General features: G+C 44.8%; 1 protein-coding gene across 1 annotated transcript; it reads left to right on the top strand.

Moving 5' to 3' along the window:
- Positions 1-372: 372 nt before the first annotated feature.
- LOC119330515 (mediator of RNA polymerase II transcription subunit 6-like) lies at positions 373-4103 on the top strand. The gene is made up of 5 exons (XM_037603623.1): positions 373-846; positions 945-1119; positions 1321-1390; positions 3337-3446; positions 3702-4103. Exons 1-5 carry the CDS (start codon positions 608-610, stop codon positions 3855-3857), a joined length of 750 nt encoding a protein of 249 aa, XP_037459520.1. The 5' UTR covers positions 373-607; the 3' UTR covers positions 3858-4103.
- Positions 4104-21097: the final 16994 nt, after the last annotated feature.

Genomic DNA, 21097 nt, shown 5'->3' on the forward strand with positions numbered 1-21097 from the left:
AGCATAATAAGGTTGGCGTAGTGGCTGAGTTCGAATGCTACTGCGGTGGCGGTCAGAGATCGAATCCTGGCTCTGCTGCATTTTTTGCGATCTTTTTTTTTTTGAGAAAATTTTGCGATCTATAAACCTCGCTGTGCCTGGCTGCGTTTCCTGGCCCGGCCCAGTTCGGGTCCGTGCAGGCGCCAGCGACGCGAACCGGCGCCTACAGCGCTATATAGGAGCTCCCGCCAACCTGGGCCGGTGGCCCGCCCAGCGCTGGAGAAAGAGAAATTATACCTAGGCCCAGCCCACACTCTGACCACTGCGCACAGCAGCAGACAGCACGCAGCACGCAGCAGCCCATAGCCCAAGCTCACGGCACGCACGCAGCGCTCAGCCGCCACCGGGCACCGTCGCAACAGCCGCCGTCCGCCGCGGTGCCGCCCACCGGCCGCCGGCACGCGCATCAGCCGCCTCCCACACAGCAGCGCGGCGAGTCGGCCGAAGCCGACCCACGACGGCACGACCCTACCGGCACACAGCAGCGGCGAACCAGCGACCCAGATCCCGCAGCATCTTCACATAACTGCACTTCGGCGGTGCCCCTTGGGGATTTTGTTGCCGGGCGATGTCGGCGACGCCGCTGCCCCCACCGCCGCCGGCCGACGGCCCGGCGGCGCTCCCGCCCCCGCCGGGGACGGACATGACGGGGATCTGCTTCCGCGACCAGCTGTGGCTCAACACCTACCCGCTGGATCGCAACCTCGTCTTCGACTACTTCGCCCTCTCCCCCTTCTACGACATCACCTGCAACAACGAGTCCCTCCGCTCGCGCCAAATCCACCCCCTCGACATGTCCCAGCTCACGTAAAACCCTAGCTCCCCCTCCCCGCTCCTCCTCTCTCGCTGCCCAATTCGCCGGTAGCGAGGGTCACTCATTGCTCCGTTCCTTGTGGTGGTCGCAGGAAGATGACCGGGCTGGAGTACGTGCTGAGCGAAGTGATGGAGCCGCACCTGTTCGTGATGCGCAAGCAGAAGAGGACGAACGCCGAGAAGTCTGACGCCTTGCTCGCCTACTACATCCTCGACGGCTCCATCTACCAGGCGCCCCTGCTTGGCAGCGTTTTCGCCTCCCGCATAGTAAAGCTCCAGAGCCTTTTATTCTTTTTTTTTTCAGAAATTCTGCAGTGAGGTTCTATAGTTCACTCACTGACAACGATGGCAATGTGGTATATTGTTGAGCTATTTCATTCGCACAATTTTTCTGTGATTTTGCCAATCCGAGTTGCAGAGTGTTAGGTTGATTAATGTTTCCCCTTTTCTGCTCCTGTGGCATTTCAGAGTAGGGCTATGCATCACATATCAAAAGCATTTTCTACGGCATGCTCAAAATTGGAGAAGATTGGTAATGGTATGGTCTTCACATTTTATCCACTTCTTTACCTCTTCTTTTACCCTTTTTCTTACTTGAATAAACATCACTTATGCATGATGTAGTTTTGGCCAGTTATTGTATCGCCTGCGAAATATATACTTGTATTGAGCATCCAGCTGATTTTATGCATTGTAGTTCGTGACTGGAAGAATGAAACTAACAAGCAGTGGTACAATTGGTCAGGATAATGCAGTAATTGGTTCGTCATTAGGTTCACAAAAAAGTATTCATTTTCTAGAGGAGTTGAGATTTATGCCTAGCAGCAAAGTTTCAGAATCAGCAGGTTGACCTAAAAGATGCTAACTCTAAAGTCATCTCTATTTTCTTTTCAGCGGTCCCGAATTTAATTCCTTACTCCTTCGTGAAAGAAAAAAAATTCAAGTTCCTTTTTGGTTTCTTGACAGATTTCCATGGTTAAACTAATTTCAAATAGCCAATTTACCCTTTCTCTCCAAAGATTGCTTACTCTGTTTTGACTGGGCTAGGGGTTCAGATTTTCTGAAGCTCTATTCACTCAGTAATAAAGTTCATTTCTGTTAAGTTCTTCGGTCAAGCTTCAGTTTCTAGCCTTGATTAAACCGCTGTTATTCTCCAAAACCTATCAATTTCTGAAATCTGGTACCAGCAGGATCCATAATTCTGGGGAATCTGGTTTCTATAACATGGTTCGTCAACTGCAGTTAGCACTGATCAGTGTGTGATAGCCGTTTATTATGCTATGGCATGTGCAGCTATAGCTGGTGTGTTTGCAGCCAGCAGTAGGTGGCGGCACAAAGGCAAAAATTTGGGTTAAATGGACAATTCTTATTATTATTATGAATGGAAATGAGATTTTGTGCATAGGTTTTGCAACTTTTAGTTAAATGGTCTTTTGCAACTTTTAGTTAAATGGCCTTTTGCAACTTTTAGTCGTATATTTTGCAAAATTATGAGTTCTGCAGGTAAAAAATTAGATATAGGCAATTTTTTTGTTTTCTAAGAGTAAAGCTCCAAGAATAAAATGGAATACTAGCTAAATACCCGTCGTTGCAACAGGGGCAACTTTATTCTAGTGGTTCAACGTAGGAAATTTTTTATTGGGTTGAGATTGAGATATGCTCTGGAAACAGCCTCTTACAGAAATGTAGGGAAAGGCTGCGTACTATAGACCCAAAGTGGTCGGACCCTTCCCTGGACCCTGCGCAAGCGGGAGCTACATGCACCAGGTTGCCCTTTGAGATTGAGATATGCTGTGGGGATGGAATCCATCGGCGAAGGTAAACAAAGATATGATGTGATTGGGATTGTGTACGTATAACTACGTGAGTTGATTTTGTTGTTTGCTTCCAAGAGATTTCTTGCTATTGGCGATTTATTTGATCTCTGTTGATTGTTTTTCACGGGATTTCTTTTCCCAGAAAAAAGGAGGTGGGGGTCAGTTTGAAAAAAAAAACTTAATGAGGGTTATCGCATGGTTTTGAAAAAAAATTGGTGGGAGGGGTGGAAGCGAAACCAAACTCCCCTTCAATGTAGTAGAGATAATTCATTATTTTTTGTCGCCGGTTTTCTTATATCTATTTCTCTCTATGTTATTGGAGTATATATGCTTAACTGTTCAAAGAAATTTGTTTTTGTTTGTAGGTTGGAAGTTACCAGATAAAGTTTGAGTCCATGTGAACGGATACACTGTTTGAAACAAATAAAATTTAGCATTACAGATTGTTGATTGAACTACTACTTATCTTGAATTTTGATAATCTGTAATAATGATAGTTAGCACTTTGGCGTTGTTCATGCAAGATCACCTGCAGGAAATTGGTTCCTTGCCGCTGCTGTACTTCACAACTTACATGTTAATTCTTTTTATGTTACAATTCTTTTTATTTACTGCAAGTTGCGAAACAAAAGTAGCATAACTGGATTTTTTGTTTTGTTATTTACAGCGGAAACAGAGGCTGATGCGGCAGCTTCTGAATCAAAGGCCCAAAAGGAAACAATTGACTTGAAGGAGTTGAAACGAGTGGATCACATCCTCATGTCTTTGCAACGAAAGGTAACATCATTCTTAGATAGCAAAACATCATTTCTAGATAACATGATGGTGGCCGTTACGCAAAAGCAAATTGGGGAGACATACGGTGCACTAGGCACATGAGATGTACTGATGCATATTGTGTGTCCCCAAGAAAGTTGTGTCTGATGCACCTTATGCGAGTTCTGCTGCTGTATCTTACTCCCAAGTGTGTTCATGAACCTCCTTGTCAACCATTTACTAATTACTCTGGACTTTTGACATCTTTCTTGGCAGCTGCCTCCTGCTCCTCCCCCTCCACCCTTTCCGGATGGTTATGTCCCATCAGAACAAGAGAAAGGGCCAGATGATCTGTTGGCCTCGGAGCCATTGCCTCCTGCAATTGACCCCATCATTGATCAAGGGCCAGCAAAAAGACCAAGATTTCAATGAGATTGTGCCGTCAATCAAGTAAAATTAGCAAGATTTCAATGAGATTGTGCCATCAATCAAGTAAAATTACTGGCACGCTAATGGCATGTTGTATTGCAAATGATAAGTAGAGATTTGTAATTCCTGAGCTGGGAAGGTGCAGACCATTTTCTGAATGTACACTTGGACTTGATCCTTTATAGCTATGTAAGGCCAGTTTGTGGTTTTCAAACTCCTGATGAATTGCTGGCCACAGCATTTGCTACATCAAACAGACCCGTATATGATGGTCATCGGCCACTTTAGCCACACCCAAAGCTGCTTGAAAATGAGCAGGCTTGTTACATGCTCCGGGCCTATACTGGACACTTTATATAACTAGATAAAACTTGTCTCCAGAAGGAATTTGATGTCCCTGGAAAGCTGACCCAGGGCTCGCATTATCATACGCAGTGAAGGCGAGGGCCTGTTTGAGTACCAGGCCTCTCAATGCCGTGATGGTCTGCAGGCTTCACGGAGGGGCGCGGGCAATTGTTCCATCAGCGTGCAAGGCGTCCGCAGCTTCAAAAACTACGTCGCCATCGGAGGACATTTATTGTACGATGCAAGGAGGTGAAGGCAGTGTGGCGAGTCATGGGAACGGGAGCTGTCAGAATGAAGCTAGAGGCCTATAATTCAGTGGAACCTGTCATGGATCATCTTTGGTCACTGAAGATGGAGGACCGTGTGCAGATTTTGTACTTCTGGTGGGAGTGGTGAAATGAGAGGAACCGCATCAGAAAGAACGAAGGAAGGGTACGGCCAGAGGAGATCGCCACAGCACATACGTGGCCGCCATGGAATATTGGGAAGTTGTCGGGAAACATAAGCAAAATCCACCAAAGGAGAAAGGAAAATGGAGGCCACCTGAAGAAGATGTGCTGAAGTTTAATATTGATGGGGCTCATGTGCCAGGGAGCTTGGAGTCTGCTTGGAGGGTTGTTGCACCAGACCATACCGGGGAGGTATTAGCATGCATGACTGGCAAAGCTGAGCATCCGGAAGTAAAAAATACATCTAGGTCCGTAGACCATCTAGCGACGACTACAATCACTAGAGCGAGCCAAAGCCGCGCCGCTGTCATCGCCCCTCCATCATCGGAGTCGGACAAACCTTGTTGTAGTAGACAGTCGGGAAGTCATCGTGCTAAGGTCCAATAGGACCAGCACACCAGAACAGCAACCGTCGCCGATTAAGAGAATCGTAGATCGAAAGGATCTAACCTGCAGACATACTGACATAGAAGAACAAAGATCGGATCCAAGCGGATCCATCTAAGACAAACACCGACCGAATCCCACAAGATCCGTCGGAGATACACCTCCACACGCCCTCTGAAGATGCTAGAAGCACCACCAGGACAGAGGCTAGGTGAGGAGAACTTTATTCCATCTTTAAAAAATCACCCCTACCTCATCTTTCTGAACATGACACAAACCCTAATAAAACAAAAAAAAAATACGTAAAAACGGAGCCCTCCCGCCGGCAAGTGCCGGGATTCGCCGCGCCTTCATGGTTCTAAAACCATAGGAGACGAAGCGGACCAACGGCGGCGCCGGCGAGAGGCTAAGGAAACCTAGACGAGTCGCCTGGGACTTCGCCTGGCTGGAGTTGTACTAGGCGATATGCCGAACTCGTTCACGTAAAAAAGCTATGCTTTGACTCTCAAAAAAACTACGTCGCCATCGCTGGGAATGCGCCGCGTCCGTGTTCACTTTAATCACTCCCACCGGTGGACGGACACTTGCACCTCTGTGTTTGCGCAGCTTGGACCTTGGTTTGGGCGTGCGAAATTCTGCAGATTCTGCAGTCAGCCTCCTCACATGAAACTGAAGCTGGTCTACTGTCCAACTTCGTTGTGTTTTTTCTGGTTCCACCGGTACCACATGGGAGCAAACAGCTTGCTACATGCGGCAGCGAGAGGATCGATGGAAATATTAACATTTTCTCGACTAATCTAATATATGAGTATACAGTAAACATGACAAATACGATATGCATCTCATACTGATACCTAAGCATGTGAGCATGTATCGTACATCAAAACATCTATGAACAAATATATATACGACCACACATGAACGAGTAAATAGGGGATGAATGAGTCATGCATACCTTCCAGTTGGCCAGGCCAACACGGCGGCGGCGGCGACAGCCTTGGCATCGATTGAGGCCTTCTTCTTGCCGGCTTCGTCGTCAGCCATGGAGACATTGCAAGGAAAGTAGTGGAAGCAGAGACAAACAGAGGCGAGGACGGATTGGGAGAAGTCGCGTCGAGACTCTCCCCCAAAAACCTTATTACCGTTTTCCCGGGCCGGGTCTCGAACGACAAGGTTCCGGAGGCACCTGCTCTCTCGACCAACCGTGCGCGCGGTCGTCGGGATGGGATCGCTGGAAGCAGCACAGAGAGAGGACCAGTAGATGACGGCTAGAATTGTGCAAGAGGGAGTTAGTGAACTGAACTGAAGGAAATATATCCTAGAGGCAATAATAAAGTTGTTATTTTATATTTCCTTATTAATGATAAAATTTTATTATTCATACTAGAATTGTATTGATCGAAAACTTAAATACATGTGTGAATACATAAATAAATATTGCGTCCCTAGTAAGCCTCTACAAGACTAGCTCGTTGATCAAAGATGGTTAAGGTTTCCTAACCATGGATATGTGTTGTCATTTGATAACGGGATCACATCATTAAGAGAATGATGTGATGGACAAGACCCACCCGTTAGCTTAGCATAATGATCGTTCAGTTTATTGTTATTACTTTCTTCATGTCAAATACATATTTCTTCGATTATGAGATTATGCAACTCCCGGATACCGGAGGAATACCGTGTGTGCTATCAAACGTCACAACGTAACTGGATGATCATAAATATGCTCTACAGGTATCTCCGAAGGTGTTTGTTGAGTTGGCATAGATCGAGATTAGGATTTGTCACTCCGAGTATCGGAGAGGTTTCTCTGAGCCCTCTTGGTAATACACATCATGAAGCCTTGCAAGCAAATGACTAATGAGTTAGTTACAAGATGATGTATTACGGAACGAGTAAAGAGACTTGCCAGTAACGAGATTGAACTAGGTATGAAGATACCGACGATCGAATCTCGAGCAAGTAACATACCGATGGACAAAGGAAATTATGTATGTTGTTATAAGGTTCGACCGATAAAGATCTTCGTAGAATATGTAGGAGCCAATATGGGCATCCAGGTTCCGCTATTGTCTATTGACCGGAGAGGTGTCTCGGTCATGTCTACATAGTTCTCAAACCCGTAGGGTCCGCACGCTTGACGCTCGTTGACGATATAGTATTATATGAGTTATGTATGTTGGTAACCGAATGTTGTTCGGAGTTCCGGATAAGATCACGGACACGACGAGGAGCTCCGGAATGGTCCGGAGGTAAAGATTGATATATAGGATCATATGGTTAGGACAGGGGGTAAGGCCCACAGGGCTTTAAGTCGGTGCAGAAGGAATTTTGCGGAGGCCAGGGGGCCAAATGCCAGAGACCCTGGCGTCTGGCACTGGGCCAAACGCCGAGGTCCATGGCGTCTGGGACAAACGCCAAGGACTATGGCGTCTGGTCCTGAAAGTCCGAGAAGGACTCTTCCTTGCGGGCAAAACCGATTTTGAGGAGGCTCTTTCTCCAAGTTACGACCTCGAGGCTCAACATATAAATAGAGGGGCAGGGCTAGCACCTGGAACACATCAAGAATCACCAAGCCGTGTGCCAGCAACCCCATCCCCTCTAGTTTATCCTCCTTCATAGTTTTCATCGTGCTTGGCGAAGCCCTGCGGAGATTGTTCTTCACCGACACCATCACCACGCCGTCGTGCTGCTGGAACTCATCTACTACTTAGTCCCTCTTGCTGGATCAAGAAGGCGAGGACGTCATCGAGCTGAACGTGTGCTGAACATGGAGGTTCCGTATGTTCGGTACTTGATTGGGTCGGATCGTGAAGGTGTATGACTACATCAACAACATTGATAAACGCTTCCGCTTAGCGATCTTCAAGGGTATGAAGATGCTCTCCCCCTCTCGTAGCTATGCATCTCCATGGATAGATCTTGCATGTGCGTAGAAATTTTTTGTTTTCCATACAACGTTTCCCAACATGAACTAGGTCACTCTACTGGCTAGTGCCTTCTTATATAGGTCGTTGGGTAGACGGGCCTGGGCCACGACCGAGTCTGCGAACAGCCCACGGTCCAACGTCTTAGGCGGGGCGCGCGGGTGGCGAAGGAGGAGGAGCACACATGTACAACGCATCTTCCCAAGCTCCCAATGGCATGTGGTAGAGCACCTTTATAAAGGGGTCTCACTCTCACTCCACTATCAGTATGGTACTAAACTTCCTATCACTTGCCATGCATCTAAATGGGCCTTAGAGATTAACCAGGGATTATTGTCTTATATAGGCCTAAGCCCATCTATAATCCAACAATCCCCCACCAGATCTCGAGGCACATAAGTTTGTCAACTGTTTCAAACAATGTTTGATATACCAGAATTTTTAGTGGAGTCTGTCAAGTTGAAATTCCACCTAGAGCAACAGGATTAGACTTCTTCACAACTGAACAATGGACTATACCTTGAATTGTCAGTTTGGCGTGCAGAAGTTTCACCTATTATTAGCTGATACGTGGCCGCCGAAGGCTAAACCCCACGGGTGGAGCTTATTAGTCATACTCCTTACCTTCTCACGAGCTTCCTAGAAATTACCCAACCTCATATATTGTTGACTAGCAGTCGGGCTTACACAAGATTTGGAACACATTGAGACAAAAGTCAGCCTGCCTTATAGATTACAAGAGTATTGCATCTCCAACACAGTGGGTTAGTAAGGGTAGTCTCTTTAGTTGACCGCTAGGTTGTTTTCGCGGGTCATAATTCATGGGATCTCTAATCACATAGGTTGGGTTACGCCCATGGCGACTTACGTGGGTCTCATGCCCATCTCCCTCGATGCATTTTCTATCACAATCCACGATAGCCCTTTCGTGAAGGCATTTGCTAGATTTTTAGTGGTCTGGATATAATCCAGCACTGTCACTCCGGAGTTTCTCGATTTTCTGACAGATTTTAATCTTCTTTTTTCGTGCTTTTGTGGATTTCATGTTGTCCTTTGAACTCTTAGCCTTGGCACTGTTTGATTGTCACAGTTCATAAAGATAGCTGGGACTGGCTTATCAACCACTGGCAAATCCATTAAAAAGCTCTTGAAGTCATTCTGTTTCGACGCATGACGTGTCTAATGCTGTGAGTTCTACTTTCATAGTCGATCTCGTTAAGATCGTCTGCTTGCAAGACTTTCAGAAAACAGAACCACCACCAAGTGTGAAGACATATCCACTTGTAGCTTTCATCTCATCACCATCAGATACCCAATTTGAATCACTATACCCCTCAAGTACCATCGGGTACCCAGAATAGTGAATTCCATAGTTCACAATACCTTGCTGATAATCCCCAAGTGCAAGGAATCATCGTAGAAATTTTCAAAGATGGAAGTGGTAAGTATGGAGTTTCGAACGCACAAGGAGATAAGGTAAGATCAATATTATCTCAAGTCCTATCTGCCACTGATACGATTCTACGTATACTGAGCATTTGTTTTTATCTATAAACAAGAAATAAAACTACGTTGTGGGTATAAAGAGGATAGCTTTGCATGATATTGAAGAGCTAAAATATAAAAATAGGTTTTATCAACATAAAGTTAGAATATGTTACAAATAGTGAGTGTGGAATAATGATGGATCTCTGTGTGAAATTATCCTCTAGGCAATTGATAACAAGATCGGTAATCATCATTGCAATTTTATATGAGGGAGAGACATGAGTTAACATACTTCCTGTGCTTGAATCATATGAACTTATGATTGGACCTCTAGTAAGCATCCACAACTACTAGAAATCATGAAGGGAAACCCAACCATAGCATCAAGTATCAAGTCCCCTTTGCTCCCATATGCAACAATTCCCTTACTTGGGTGTAAGATTCTGTCACTATAGCCACCCACTATAAGTGAATCATGAACGTATTACAAAACCCTACAACGGGAATCCCCCACATGTGTGCGGTACGGAAGGCACCATAGGACAACACCAAAATAAAACATACAACTCAAACCAATCGAGATCATCAATCAACCAAAGGACAAAATAAATATACTCAAACATCATAGGATGGGAACATATCATTGGATAATAATATGTGGCATAAAACACTATCTTCAAGTAGATTATTACATCGGGGTGCGGGAGAGTGGACCACCGAAAAGAGATGAGGTAGGTGATGAAGACAATGATGTTGATGAAGACGATTACCGCGGTGATGGTTCCCCCGGCAGCACTCTGGCGCCATCGAGAGAGGGGAAGAGAGGATCCTCCTCCGGCTTGCTCCTACATGACCTCCCTCCTAGATGGGGAGAGGTTCTCCCTCTTGTCCTTAGCCTCCATGGTGCCCGGAGGGCCGAGAGCCCCTCTGAGATTGGGTCTCTCTCTCTCTGTTCTCTTATGTTTCTGGCGAAAACCATTTTTTATATTCTCGAAGATCCGTAAAAACTTGGATCCTTAAGAGCAATAACAATTTGAATCGTTATTTTTTCCAAGAATTAAAAGTAGAGTGTAGTGTTTGGCAGACTTTGTCGTTGATTTCACTCGACCTGATTAAAATTAATGTGGATGCGAGCTTTGTTGTTAATTTTGGCATGGGAAAGCCTTGGAGTGGTGGTTCGGGGTTCCAGTGGAGACGTTCTCCATTTACTTGGGATTTTGTTCCTAGTTGTCTCAACGTGGAGTACGCTAGAATGTCGGCATGTTCGGTAAGCTTATATATTGTTGTTCCTTTGCAGATGCAGGTCATTCTAGATACATACTATCTTCTTTATGTTTAATCTGCTCTCGAGCGACAATTTTGACATGCCAAGTTTGATCCATCAAAAGAAGGAGGCTAAAGGAGTGGTGAATTTGTTGCCCAGTTTCAAGTTTGATAAATTAAGTAATCTGCCCCGAGCGATTGTTTTGACAGGACAACTCTGATCCATTTGAAGGAGGTTCAGGGAGTGGTGAATTTACTGCCTAGTTCCAAGATGTAGAAAATCAAGTAACATATTCTCGAGGTTTTTGATAAGCTAGCTTTCATCGATATGAATAAGGAGGCTCAGGGAGTGGTGAATTTGTTAAATAGTTTCAAGATGGAGATAATTAAGTAGCCTGCTCTCGAGCGATGGTTTTGATAGGAGTTTTGGTCCATCTGAAGGAGACTCTGGGAGTGGTGAATCTGTTTCCCAGTTTCAAGATGGATAAAATTAAGTAACCTGCTCTTGAGTGATAGTTTTGACATGAATTTTGATCCATCTGAAGAAGGAGGCACGAGGAGTGGTGAATTTTGTTCCCGGTTTCAAATTAGAGAAAATCAAGGTAGATCCAAATGGGGTGGTTGTCGGGCTTGTGGAACCAGGGTATCTAGGCCCGTCTGCCTTCGGCTCAGGACATGGCGGATGGAGTAGGCCCAGCAAGGGGCCCACTGGTAGGCGCCAAAAATCCCTTGTGAGACCCTTGAAGGAAATATACCCTAGAGGCAATAATAAATTTGTTATTTATATTTCCTTATATCGTGATAAATGTTTATTATTCATGCTAGAATTGTATTAACCGGAAACTTAGTACATGTGTGAACACACACACAAAACAGAGTGTCCCTAGTATGCCTCTACTTGACTAGCTCGTTAATCAAAGATGGTTAAGTTTCCTGACCATAGACATGTGTTGTCATTTGATGAACGGGATCACATCACTAGAGAATGATGTGACAGACAAGACCCATCCGTTAGCTTAGCATTATGATCGTTTAGTTTTATTGCTATTGCTTTCTTCATGACTTATACATATTCCTCTGACTATGAGATTATGCAACTCCCGAATACCGGAGGAACACCTTGTGTGCTATCAAATGTCACAAGGTAACTGGGTAATTATAAAGATGCTCTACAGGTGTCTCCGATGGTGTTTGTTGAGTTGGCATAGATCAAGATTAGGATTTGTCACTCCGTATATCGGAGAGGTATCTCTGGGCCCTCTCGGTTATGCACATCAATATAAGCCTTGCAAGCAATGTGACTAATGAGTTAGTTGCGGGATGATGCATTCTGAAACGAGTAAACAGACTTGCGGGTAACGAGATTGAACTAGGTATGATGATACCAATGATCGAATCTCGGGCAAGTAACATACCGATGACAAAGGGAATAACGTATGTTGTTATGCGGTTTAACCGATAAAGATCTTCGTAGAATATGTAGGAGCCAATATGAGCATCCAGGTTTCGCTATTGGTTATTGACTGGAGATGCGTCTCGGTCATGTCTACATAGTTCTCAAACCCGTACGGTCCGCAAGCTTAACATTTGATGACGATTTGTATTATGAGTTATGTGTTTTGGTGACCGAAGTTTGTTCGGAGTCCCGGATGAGATCACGGAAATGACGAGGAGTCTCGAAATGGTCAAGAGGTAAATATTGATATATTGGAAGGTTATATACGGACATTGGAATGGTTTCGATAAGGTTCGAGGATTTTTCGGAGTACCGGGAGGCGACCGGAACCCCCCGGGAAAGTTAATGGGCCTAATGGGCCATAGTGGAGGAGAGGAGGCAGACCACAGGAGGTGGTGCGCGCCCCCTTGCCCAATCCGAATTGGACAAGGGGAGGGGGTGCACCCCCCTCTTTCCTTCTCCTTCTACCGCCTTTCCCATTCCCCCCTCTCCGTTGGAAGGAAAAGGGGAGGGGGGCGAATCCTACTAGGAACGAAGTCCTAGTAGGACTCCCCCCTCTTGAAGCCCCCCTTGGGACGGCCTCCTCAGCCCCCTCCTTTATATACGTGGGCAGGGGGCACCCCAAAGGCACAACAGTTGTTTCTTAGCCGTGTGCGGTGCCCCCTCCACAGTTTACTCCTCCGGTCATAGCGTCGTAGTGCTTAGGTGAAGCCCTGCGCGGATCACATCACCATCACCATCATCACTCTGTCATACTATCGGAACTCTCCCTCGACCCTCTACTGGATTAAGAGCTCGAGGGACGTCATCGAGCTGAACGTGTGCTGAACACGAAGGTGTCATACGTTCGATATTTTGGATTGGTTGGATCATGAAGACGTTCGACTACATCAACCACGGTAAACTGACGCTTCCGCTTTCGGTCTACGAGGGTACGTGGACACACTCTTCCCGTCTCGTTGCTATGCATCTCCTAGATAGCTTTTGCGTGATCGTAGGATTTTTTTTTGAAATTGCATGCTACATTCCCCTACAGTGGCATCCGAGCCAGGTCTATGCGTAGATGATATGCACGAGTAGAACACAAAGAGTTGTGGGCGTTAATAGTCATACTGCTTACCACCAATGTCTTACTTTGATTCGACGGTATTGTTGGATGAAGCGGCCCAAACCGACATTACATGACCGCGTTCATGAGACTGGTTCTACCGACGTGCTTCGCACATAGGTGGCTGGTGGGTGTCTGTTTCTCCAACTTTAGTTGAATCGAGTTTGACTACGGCCGGTCCTTGTTGAAGGTTAAAACAACACACTTGATGAAAAATCGTTGTGGTTTTGATGCGTAGGTAAGAACGGTTCTTGCTAGAAGCTCGTAGCAGTAATGTAAAACTTGCAACAACAAAATAGAGGACGTCTAACTTGTTTTTGCAGGGCATGTTGTGATATGATATGGTCAAGACGTGATGAGATATAAATTGTTGTATGAGATGATCATGTTTTGTAAAAGTTATCGGCAACTGGCAGGAACCTTATGGTTGTTGCTTTATTGTATGAAATGCAATCGCCATGTAATTGCTTACTTTATCACTAAGCGGTAGCGATAGTCGTAGAAGAAATAGTTGGCGAGACGACAACGACGCTACGATGGAGATCAAGGTGTCAAGCCGGTGACGATGGAGATCATGACGGTGCTTTGGAGATGGAGATCAAAGGCACAAGATGATGATGGCCATATCATGTCACATATTTTGATTGCTTGTGATGTTTATCCTTTATGCATCTTATTTTGCTTAGTATGGCGGTAGCATTATAAGATGATCCCTCACTAAATTTTAAGGTACAAGTGTTCCCCTGAGTATGCACCGTTGCTACAGTTCGTTGTGCTGAGACACCACGTGATGATCGGGTGCGATAAGCTCTACGTTCACATACAACGGGTGCAAGCCAGTTTTGCACGTGTAGAATACTCGGGTTAAACTTGATGAGCCTAGCATATGCAGATATGGCCTCGGAACACTGAGACCGAAAGGTCGAACGTGAATCATATAGTAGATATGATCAACATAGTGATGTTCACCACTGAAAACTACTCTATCTCATGTGATGATCGGACATGGTTTAGTTGATATGGATCACGTGATCATTTAGATGACTAGAGGGATATCTATCTAAGTGGGAGTTCTTAAGTAATATGATTAATTGAACTTTAATTTATCATGAACTTAGTACCTGATAGTTTTTGCATATCTATGTTGTTGTAGATCAATGGCCTGTGCTACCGTTCCCTTGAATTTTAATGCGAGCTAAGTTGAAAGATGATGGTCGCAACTACACGCACTGGGTCCGTAACTTGAGGATTATCCTTGTTGCTGCACAGAAGAATTACGTCCTGGAAGCACCGCTAGGTGCAAGACCCGTTGCAGGAGCAACTCTAGACGTTATGAACGTCTGGCAGAGCAAAGCTGCTGACTACTCAATACTTTAGTGTGCCATGCTTTACAGCTTAGAATCGGGACTTCAAAGACGTTTTGAACGTCATGGAGCATATGAGATGTTCCAGGAGTTGAAGTTAATATTTCAAGAAAATGCCCGAGTTGAGAGATATGAAGTCTCCAACAAGTTCTATAGCTGCAAGATGGAGGAGAATAGTTCTGTCAGTGAACACATACTCATAATGTCTGGGTACCATAACCACTTGACTTAGCTGGGAGTTAATCTTCCTGATGATAGTGTCATTGACAGAGTTCTTCAATCACTGCCACCAAGCTATAAGACTTCGTGATGAACTATAATATGCAAGGGATGGAAAAGACAATTCCCGAGCTCTTCGTGATGCTAAAGGTTGCGGAGGTAGAAATCAAGAAGGAGCATCAAGGGTTGATGGTTAACAAGACCACTAGTTTCAAGAAAAAGGGCAAAGGGAAGAAAGGGAACTTCAAGAAGAATAGAAAGCAAGTTGTTGCTCCCGGGAAGAAGCCCAAGTCTGGACCTAAGCCTGAAACTGAGTGCTTCTACTACAAAGGGACTGGTCACTAGAAGCGGAACTGCCCCAAGTATTTGGCGGATAAGAAGGATGGCAAAGTGAAAGGTATATTTGATATACATGTTATTGATGTGTACCTTACTAATGCTCGTAGTACCGCCTGGGTATTTGATACTGGTCTTGTTGCTCATATTTGCAACTCGAAATAGGGGCTACGGATTAAACGAAGATTGGCTAAGGACGAGGTGACGATGCGCGTGGGAAATGGTTCCAAAGTTGATGTGATTGCCGTCAGCACGCTACCTCTACATCTACCATCGGGGTTAGGTTTTAGACCTAAATAATTGTTATTTGGTGCCAACGTTGAGCATGAACATTATATCTGGATCTTGTTTGATGCGAGACGGTTATTCATTTAAATCAGAGAATAATGGTTGTTCTATTTATATGAGTAATATCTTTTATGGTCATGCACCCTTGATGAGTGGTGTATTTTTGTTGAATCTCGATTGTAGTGATACACATATTCATAATATTGAAGTTAAAAGATGCAAAGTTAATAATGGTAGTGTAACTTATTTGTGGCACTCCCGTTTAGGTCATATTGGTGTAAAGTGCATGAAGAAACTCCATGCTGATGGGCTTTTGGAATCACTTGACCCTTGCAAACCATGCCTCATGGGCAAGATGACTAAGACTCTGTTCTCCAGAACAATGGAGCGAGCAACTGACTTATTGGAAATAATACATACTGATGTATGCGGTCTGATGAGTATTGAGGCTCATGGTGGGTATCATTATTTTCTAACCTTCACAGATGATTTGAGAAGATATGGGTATATCTACTTAATGAAACATAAGTCTAAAACATTTGAAAAGTTCAAAGAATTTCAGAGTGAAGTGGAAAATCATCGTAACAAGAAAATAAAGTTTCTACGATCTGATCGTGGAGGTGAATATCTGAGTTATGAGTTTGGTCTTCATTTGAAACAATGTGGAATAGTTTCACAACTCATGCCACCTGGAACACCACAGCGTAATGGTGTGTCCGAACATCGTAACCGTACTTTATTAGATATGGTGTGATCTATGATGTCTCTTACCGATTTCCCACTATCGTTTTGGGGTTATGCTTTAGAGACGGCTGCATTCACGTTAAATAGGGCACCATCTAAATCCTTTGAGATGACACCATATGAACCGTGGTTTCACAACAAACCTAAGCCGTCGTTTCTTAAAGTTTGGGGCTGCGATGCTTATGTGAAAAAGCTTCAACCTGATAAGCTCGAACCCAAATCGGAGAAATGTGTCTTCATAGGATATCCAAAGGAGACTGTTGGGTACACCTTCTATCATAGATCCGAAGGCAAGATATTCATTGCTAAGAATGGATCCTTTTTAGAGAAGGCGTTTCTCTCGAAATAAGTGAGTAGGAGGAAAGCAGAACTTGATGAGGTAATTGTACCTTCTCCCGAATTGGAAAGTAGTTCATCACAGAAATCAGTTCCAGTGATTCCTACACCAATCAGTGAGGAAGCTAATGATGATGATCATGAAACTTCAGATCAAGTTACTACCGAACCTCGTAGGTCAACCAGAGTACGATCCACACCAGAGTGATACGGTAATCCTGTTCTGGAAGTCATGTTACTTGACCATGATGAACCTATGAACTATGAGGAAGTGATGATGAGCCCAGATTTCGTGAAATGGCTTGAGGCCATGAAATCTGAGATGGGATCCATGTATGAGAACAAAGTGTGGACTTTGGTTGACTTGCCCGAAGATCGGCAAGCCATAGAGAATAAATGGGTCTTCAAGAAGAAGACTGACGCTGACGGTAATGTTACTATCTACAAAGCTCAACTTGTTACGAAAGGCTTTCGACAAGTTCAAGGAGTTGACTACGATGAGACCTTCACACCCATAGTGATGCTTAAGTCTGTCCGAATCATGTTAGCAATTACCGCATTTTATGATTATGAAATTTGGCAAATGGATGTCAAAACTGCAATCCTTAATGGATATATTAAAGAAGAGTTGTATATGATGCAACCAGAAGGTTTTGTCGATCCTAAAGGTGCTAACAAAATGTGCAAGCTCCAGTGATCCATTTATGGACTGGTGCAAGCCTCTCGGAGTTGGAATATACGCTTTGATAGTGTGATCAAAGCATATGGTTTTATACAGACTTTTGGAGAAGTCTGTATTTACAAGAAAGTGAGTGGGAGCTCTGTAGCATTTCTAATATTATATGTGGATGACATATTGTTGATTGGAAATAATACAAAATTTCTGGATAGCATAAAAGGATACTTGAATAAGATTTTTTCAATGAAAGACCTCGGTGACGCTGCTTATATATTGGGCATCAAGATCTATAGAGATATATCAAGACGCTTAATTGGACTTTCACAAATCACATACCTTGATAAAGTTTTGAAGAAGTTCAAAATGGATAAGTCAAAGAAAGGGTTCTTGCCTGTGTTACAAGGTGTGAAGTTGAGTCAGACTCAATGCCCGACCACTGAGGAAGATAGAGAGAAAATGAAAGTCATTCCCTATGCCTCAGCCATAGGTTCTATCATGTATGCAATGTTGTGTACTAGACGTGATGTGTGCATTGTTGTTTAGTAGGGAGGTACCAAAGTAATCCAGGAGTGGATCACTGGATAGCGGTCAAGAACATCCTGAAATACCTGAAAAGGACTAAGGATATGTTTCTCGTTTATGGAGGTGACAAAGAGATTGTCATAAATGGTTACGTCGATGCAAGCTTTGACACTGATTTGGAAGACTTTAAGTCACAAACCGGATACGTATTTATATTGAATGGTGGAGCTGTTAGTTGGTGCAGTTCCAAGAAGAGCGTCGTGGCGGGATCTACGTGTGAAGCGGAGTACATAGCTGCTTCGGAAGCAGCAAATGAAGGAGTCTAGATGAAGGAGTTCATATCCGATCTAGGTGTAATACCTAGTGCATCGAGTCCAATGAATTGTTTTTGTGACAATACTAGAGCAATTGCCTTAGCGAAGGAATCCAGATTTCACAAGAGAACCAAACACATCAAGAGACGCTTCAATTCCATCCATGATCGAGTCAAGGAGGGAGACATAGAGATTTGCAAAATACATACGGATATGAATGTTGCAGACGCTTGACTAAGCCTCTCTCACGAGCAAAACATGATCAGCACCAAGACTCCATGGGTGTTATAATCATTACTATGTAATCTAGACTATTGACTCTAGTGCAAGTGGGAGACTGAAGGATATATGCCCTAGAGGCAATAATAAAGTTGTTATTTATATTTCCTTATATCATGAAAAATGTTTATTATTCATGCTAGAATTGTATTAACCAAAAACTTAGTACATGTGTGAATACATAGACAAAACAGAGTGGCCCTAGTATGCCTCTACTTGACTAGCTTGTTAATCAAAGATGGTTAAGTTTCCTGACCATAGACATGTGTTGTCATTTGATGAACGGGATCACATCATTAGAGAATGATGTGATGGACAAGACCATCTGTTAGCTTAGCATTATGATTGTTTAGTTTTATTGCTATTGCTTTCTTCATGACTTATACATATTCCTCTGACTATGAGATTATGCAACTCCCGAATACTGGAGGAACACCTTGTGTGCTATCAAACATCACAATGTAACTGGGTGATTATAAAGATGCTTTACAGGGGTCTCTGATGGTGTTTGTTGAGTTGGCATAGATCAAGATTAGGATTTGTCACTTCGTATATCGGAGACGTATCTTTGGGCCCTTTCGGTAATGCACATCACTATAAGCCTTGCAAGCAATGTGACTAATGAGTTAGTTGTGGGATGATGCATTATGGAACGAGTAAAGAGACTTGCCGGTAACGAGATTGAACTAGGTATGATGATACCGACGATCGAATCTCGGGCAAGTAACATACCGATGACAAAGGGAATAACGTATGTTGTTATGCGGTTTGACCGATAAAGATCTTCGTATAATATGTAGGAGCCAATATGAGCATCCAGGTTCCCCTATTGGTTATTCATCGGAGATGTGTCTCGGTCATGTCTACATAATTCTCGAACCCGTAGGGTCCGCACGCTTAATGTTCGATGGCGATTTGTATTATGAGTTATGTGTTTTGGTGACCGAAGTTTGTTCGTAGTCCCAGATGAGATCACGGACATGACGAGGAGTCTCGAAATGGTCAAGAGGTAAGGATTGATATATTGGAAGGTTATATACGGACACCGTAATGGTTTCGATAAGGTTCGGGGATTTTTCAGAGTACCGGGAGGCTACCGGAACCCCCCGGGAAAGTTAATGGGCCTAATGGGCCATAGTGGAGGAGAGGAGGCAGGCCACGGGAGGTGGCTCCCCCCTTCCCCTATCTAAATTGGACAAGGGGAGGGGGCGCGACCCCCCTCTTTCCTTCTCCTTCTCTCGTCTTTCCCCTTTCCCCCTCTCTATTGGAAGGAAAGGGGGGGAATCCTACTAGGAACGGAGTCCTAGTAGGACTCCTCCCTCTTGGCGCGCCCCCCTTGGGCCGTCTCCTCCTCCCCCCTCCTTTATATATGTGGGCAGGGGGGCACCCCAAAGGCACAATAGTTGTTTCTTAGCCGTGTGCAGTGCCCCCCTCCACAGTTTACTCCTACGGTCATAGCGTCGTAGTGCTTAGGCGACGCCCTGTACGAATCACATCACCATCACCGGCATCACGCCGTCGTACTGTCGGAACTCTCCCTCGACCCTCTACTGGATCAAGAGCTCGAGGGACGTCATCGAGCTGAACGTGTGCTGAACACGGAGGTGCCGTACGTTTGGTACTTGGATCGGTTGGATCGTGAAGACGTTCGACTACATCAACCGCGTTAACCTAACGCTTCCGCTTTCGGTCTATGATGGTACGTGGCCACACTCTTCCCATCTCATTGCTGTGCATCTCCTAGATAGATCTTGCGTGATCATAGGATTTTTTTTTGAAATTGCATGCTATGTTCCCCTACAACCCTGGCCTCCTGAGGTCCCCTGTCGACGGGGTGAGCTAGCAGTGAAGACGTAGTGGCATCACCGAGAGCCTCACGAGGCCCTCTCGCAAGGCAGCCTCCCGAGGCACCCTCCCTGAGGCAAGCAAGTCAGGGGATGTTCAGCTCGATCGCGCGGCCCCGTGCCCACCACGTGGGTGACGCGCGCAACGCGAACGGCGGCAGAAGCTGTGCCAGCAGGCGCGGATGAAGAGGATTTCCCCTTTTGTGCTAAGGGAGCAAGGTGCATTCCAACTCCCAAAGCAACCCCCAAAGGTTGCCCGATCGGTGAAAGAAGACCAGGACGACGAGCCGCAGTGCGGTGGTCATTCTCAAGTTCACCCGCGTGTCATGGATGGTAGCTTTGAAGTGAATACCACTTTTAGTCAGGATAGACTGTGCCCTTGTCCCCTTTCAAACTTGCCGTTGTGTGGCAATCCTTCTCGCCTGAGGTTTTCGGGGGAAGAGGACCAAGACAATATAAAAGGAGGGCAAGGTGCCACTGTAGAGGATATCGATCCGTCAACCACTTGAGCCACAACCTTTTTACTCTATCTCTCTCTTTCTCTCTCTCTAGCAATCCCAACCAAGCAGGAGTAGGATTTTACACCGCAAGGTGGCCCGAACCTGGGTAACCGTTGTGCCACCGGTTCATCCTAGCTAGCTCGCTCTCGCTATAGTCACACCATGGTTTGATTGTTGGTAAGGACAAAGAGGTAGAAGGAGCTTACCCCAGAGTTCGAACCTTAGGATCCCCGGAGCCTGGTTTCCGACAGTGGCACACGATATTGCAAAATTCTTCCTTCCATCTGAATCTAATGAGATTGTAGAAACTTACTTTGAGTTAATATATGGTGGTTTCAGAAAAAATATATGTTATAAGCACTCCTATTAGAGAAAAAATCAATGTACTTATA

This window comes from Triticum dicoccoides, chromosome 7A (genome assembly GCF_002162155.2).
Source record: "Triticum dicoccoides isolate Atlit2015 ecotype Zavitan chromosome 7A, WEW_v2.0, whole genome shotgun sequence".
In the NCBI taxonomy this organism is placed as follows: domain Eukaryota; kingdom Viridiplantae; phylum Streptophyta; class Magnoliopsida; order Poales; family Poaceae; genus Triticum; species Triticum dicoccoides.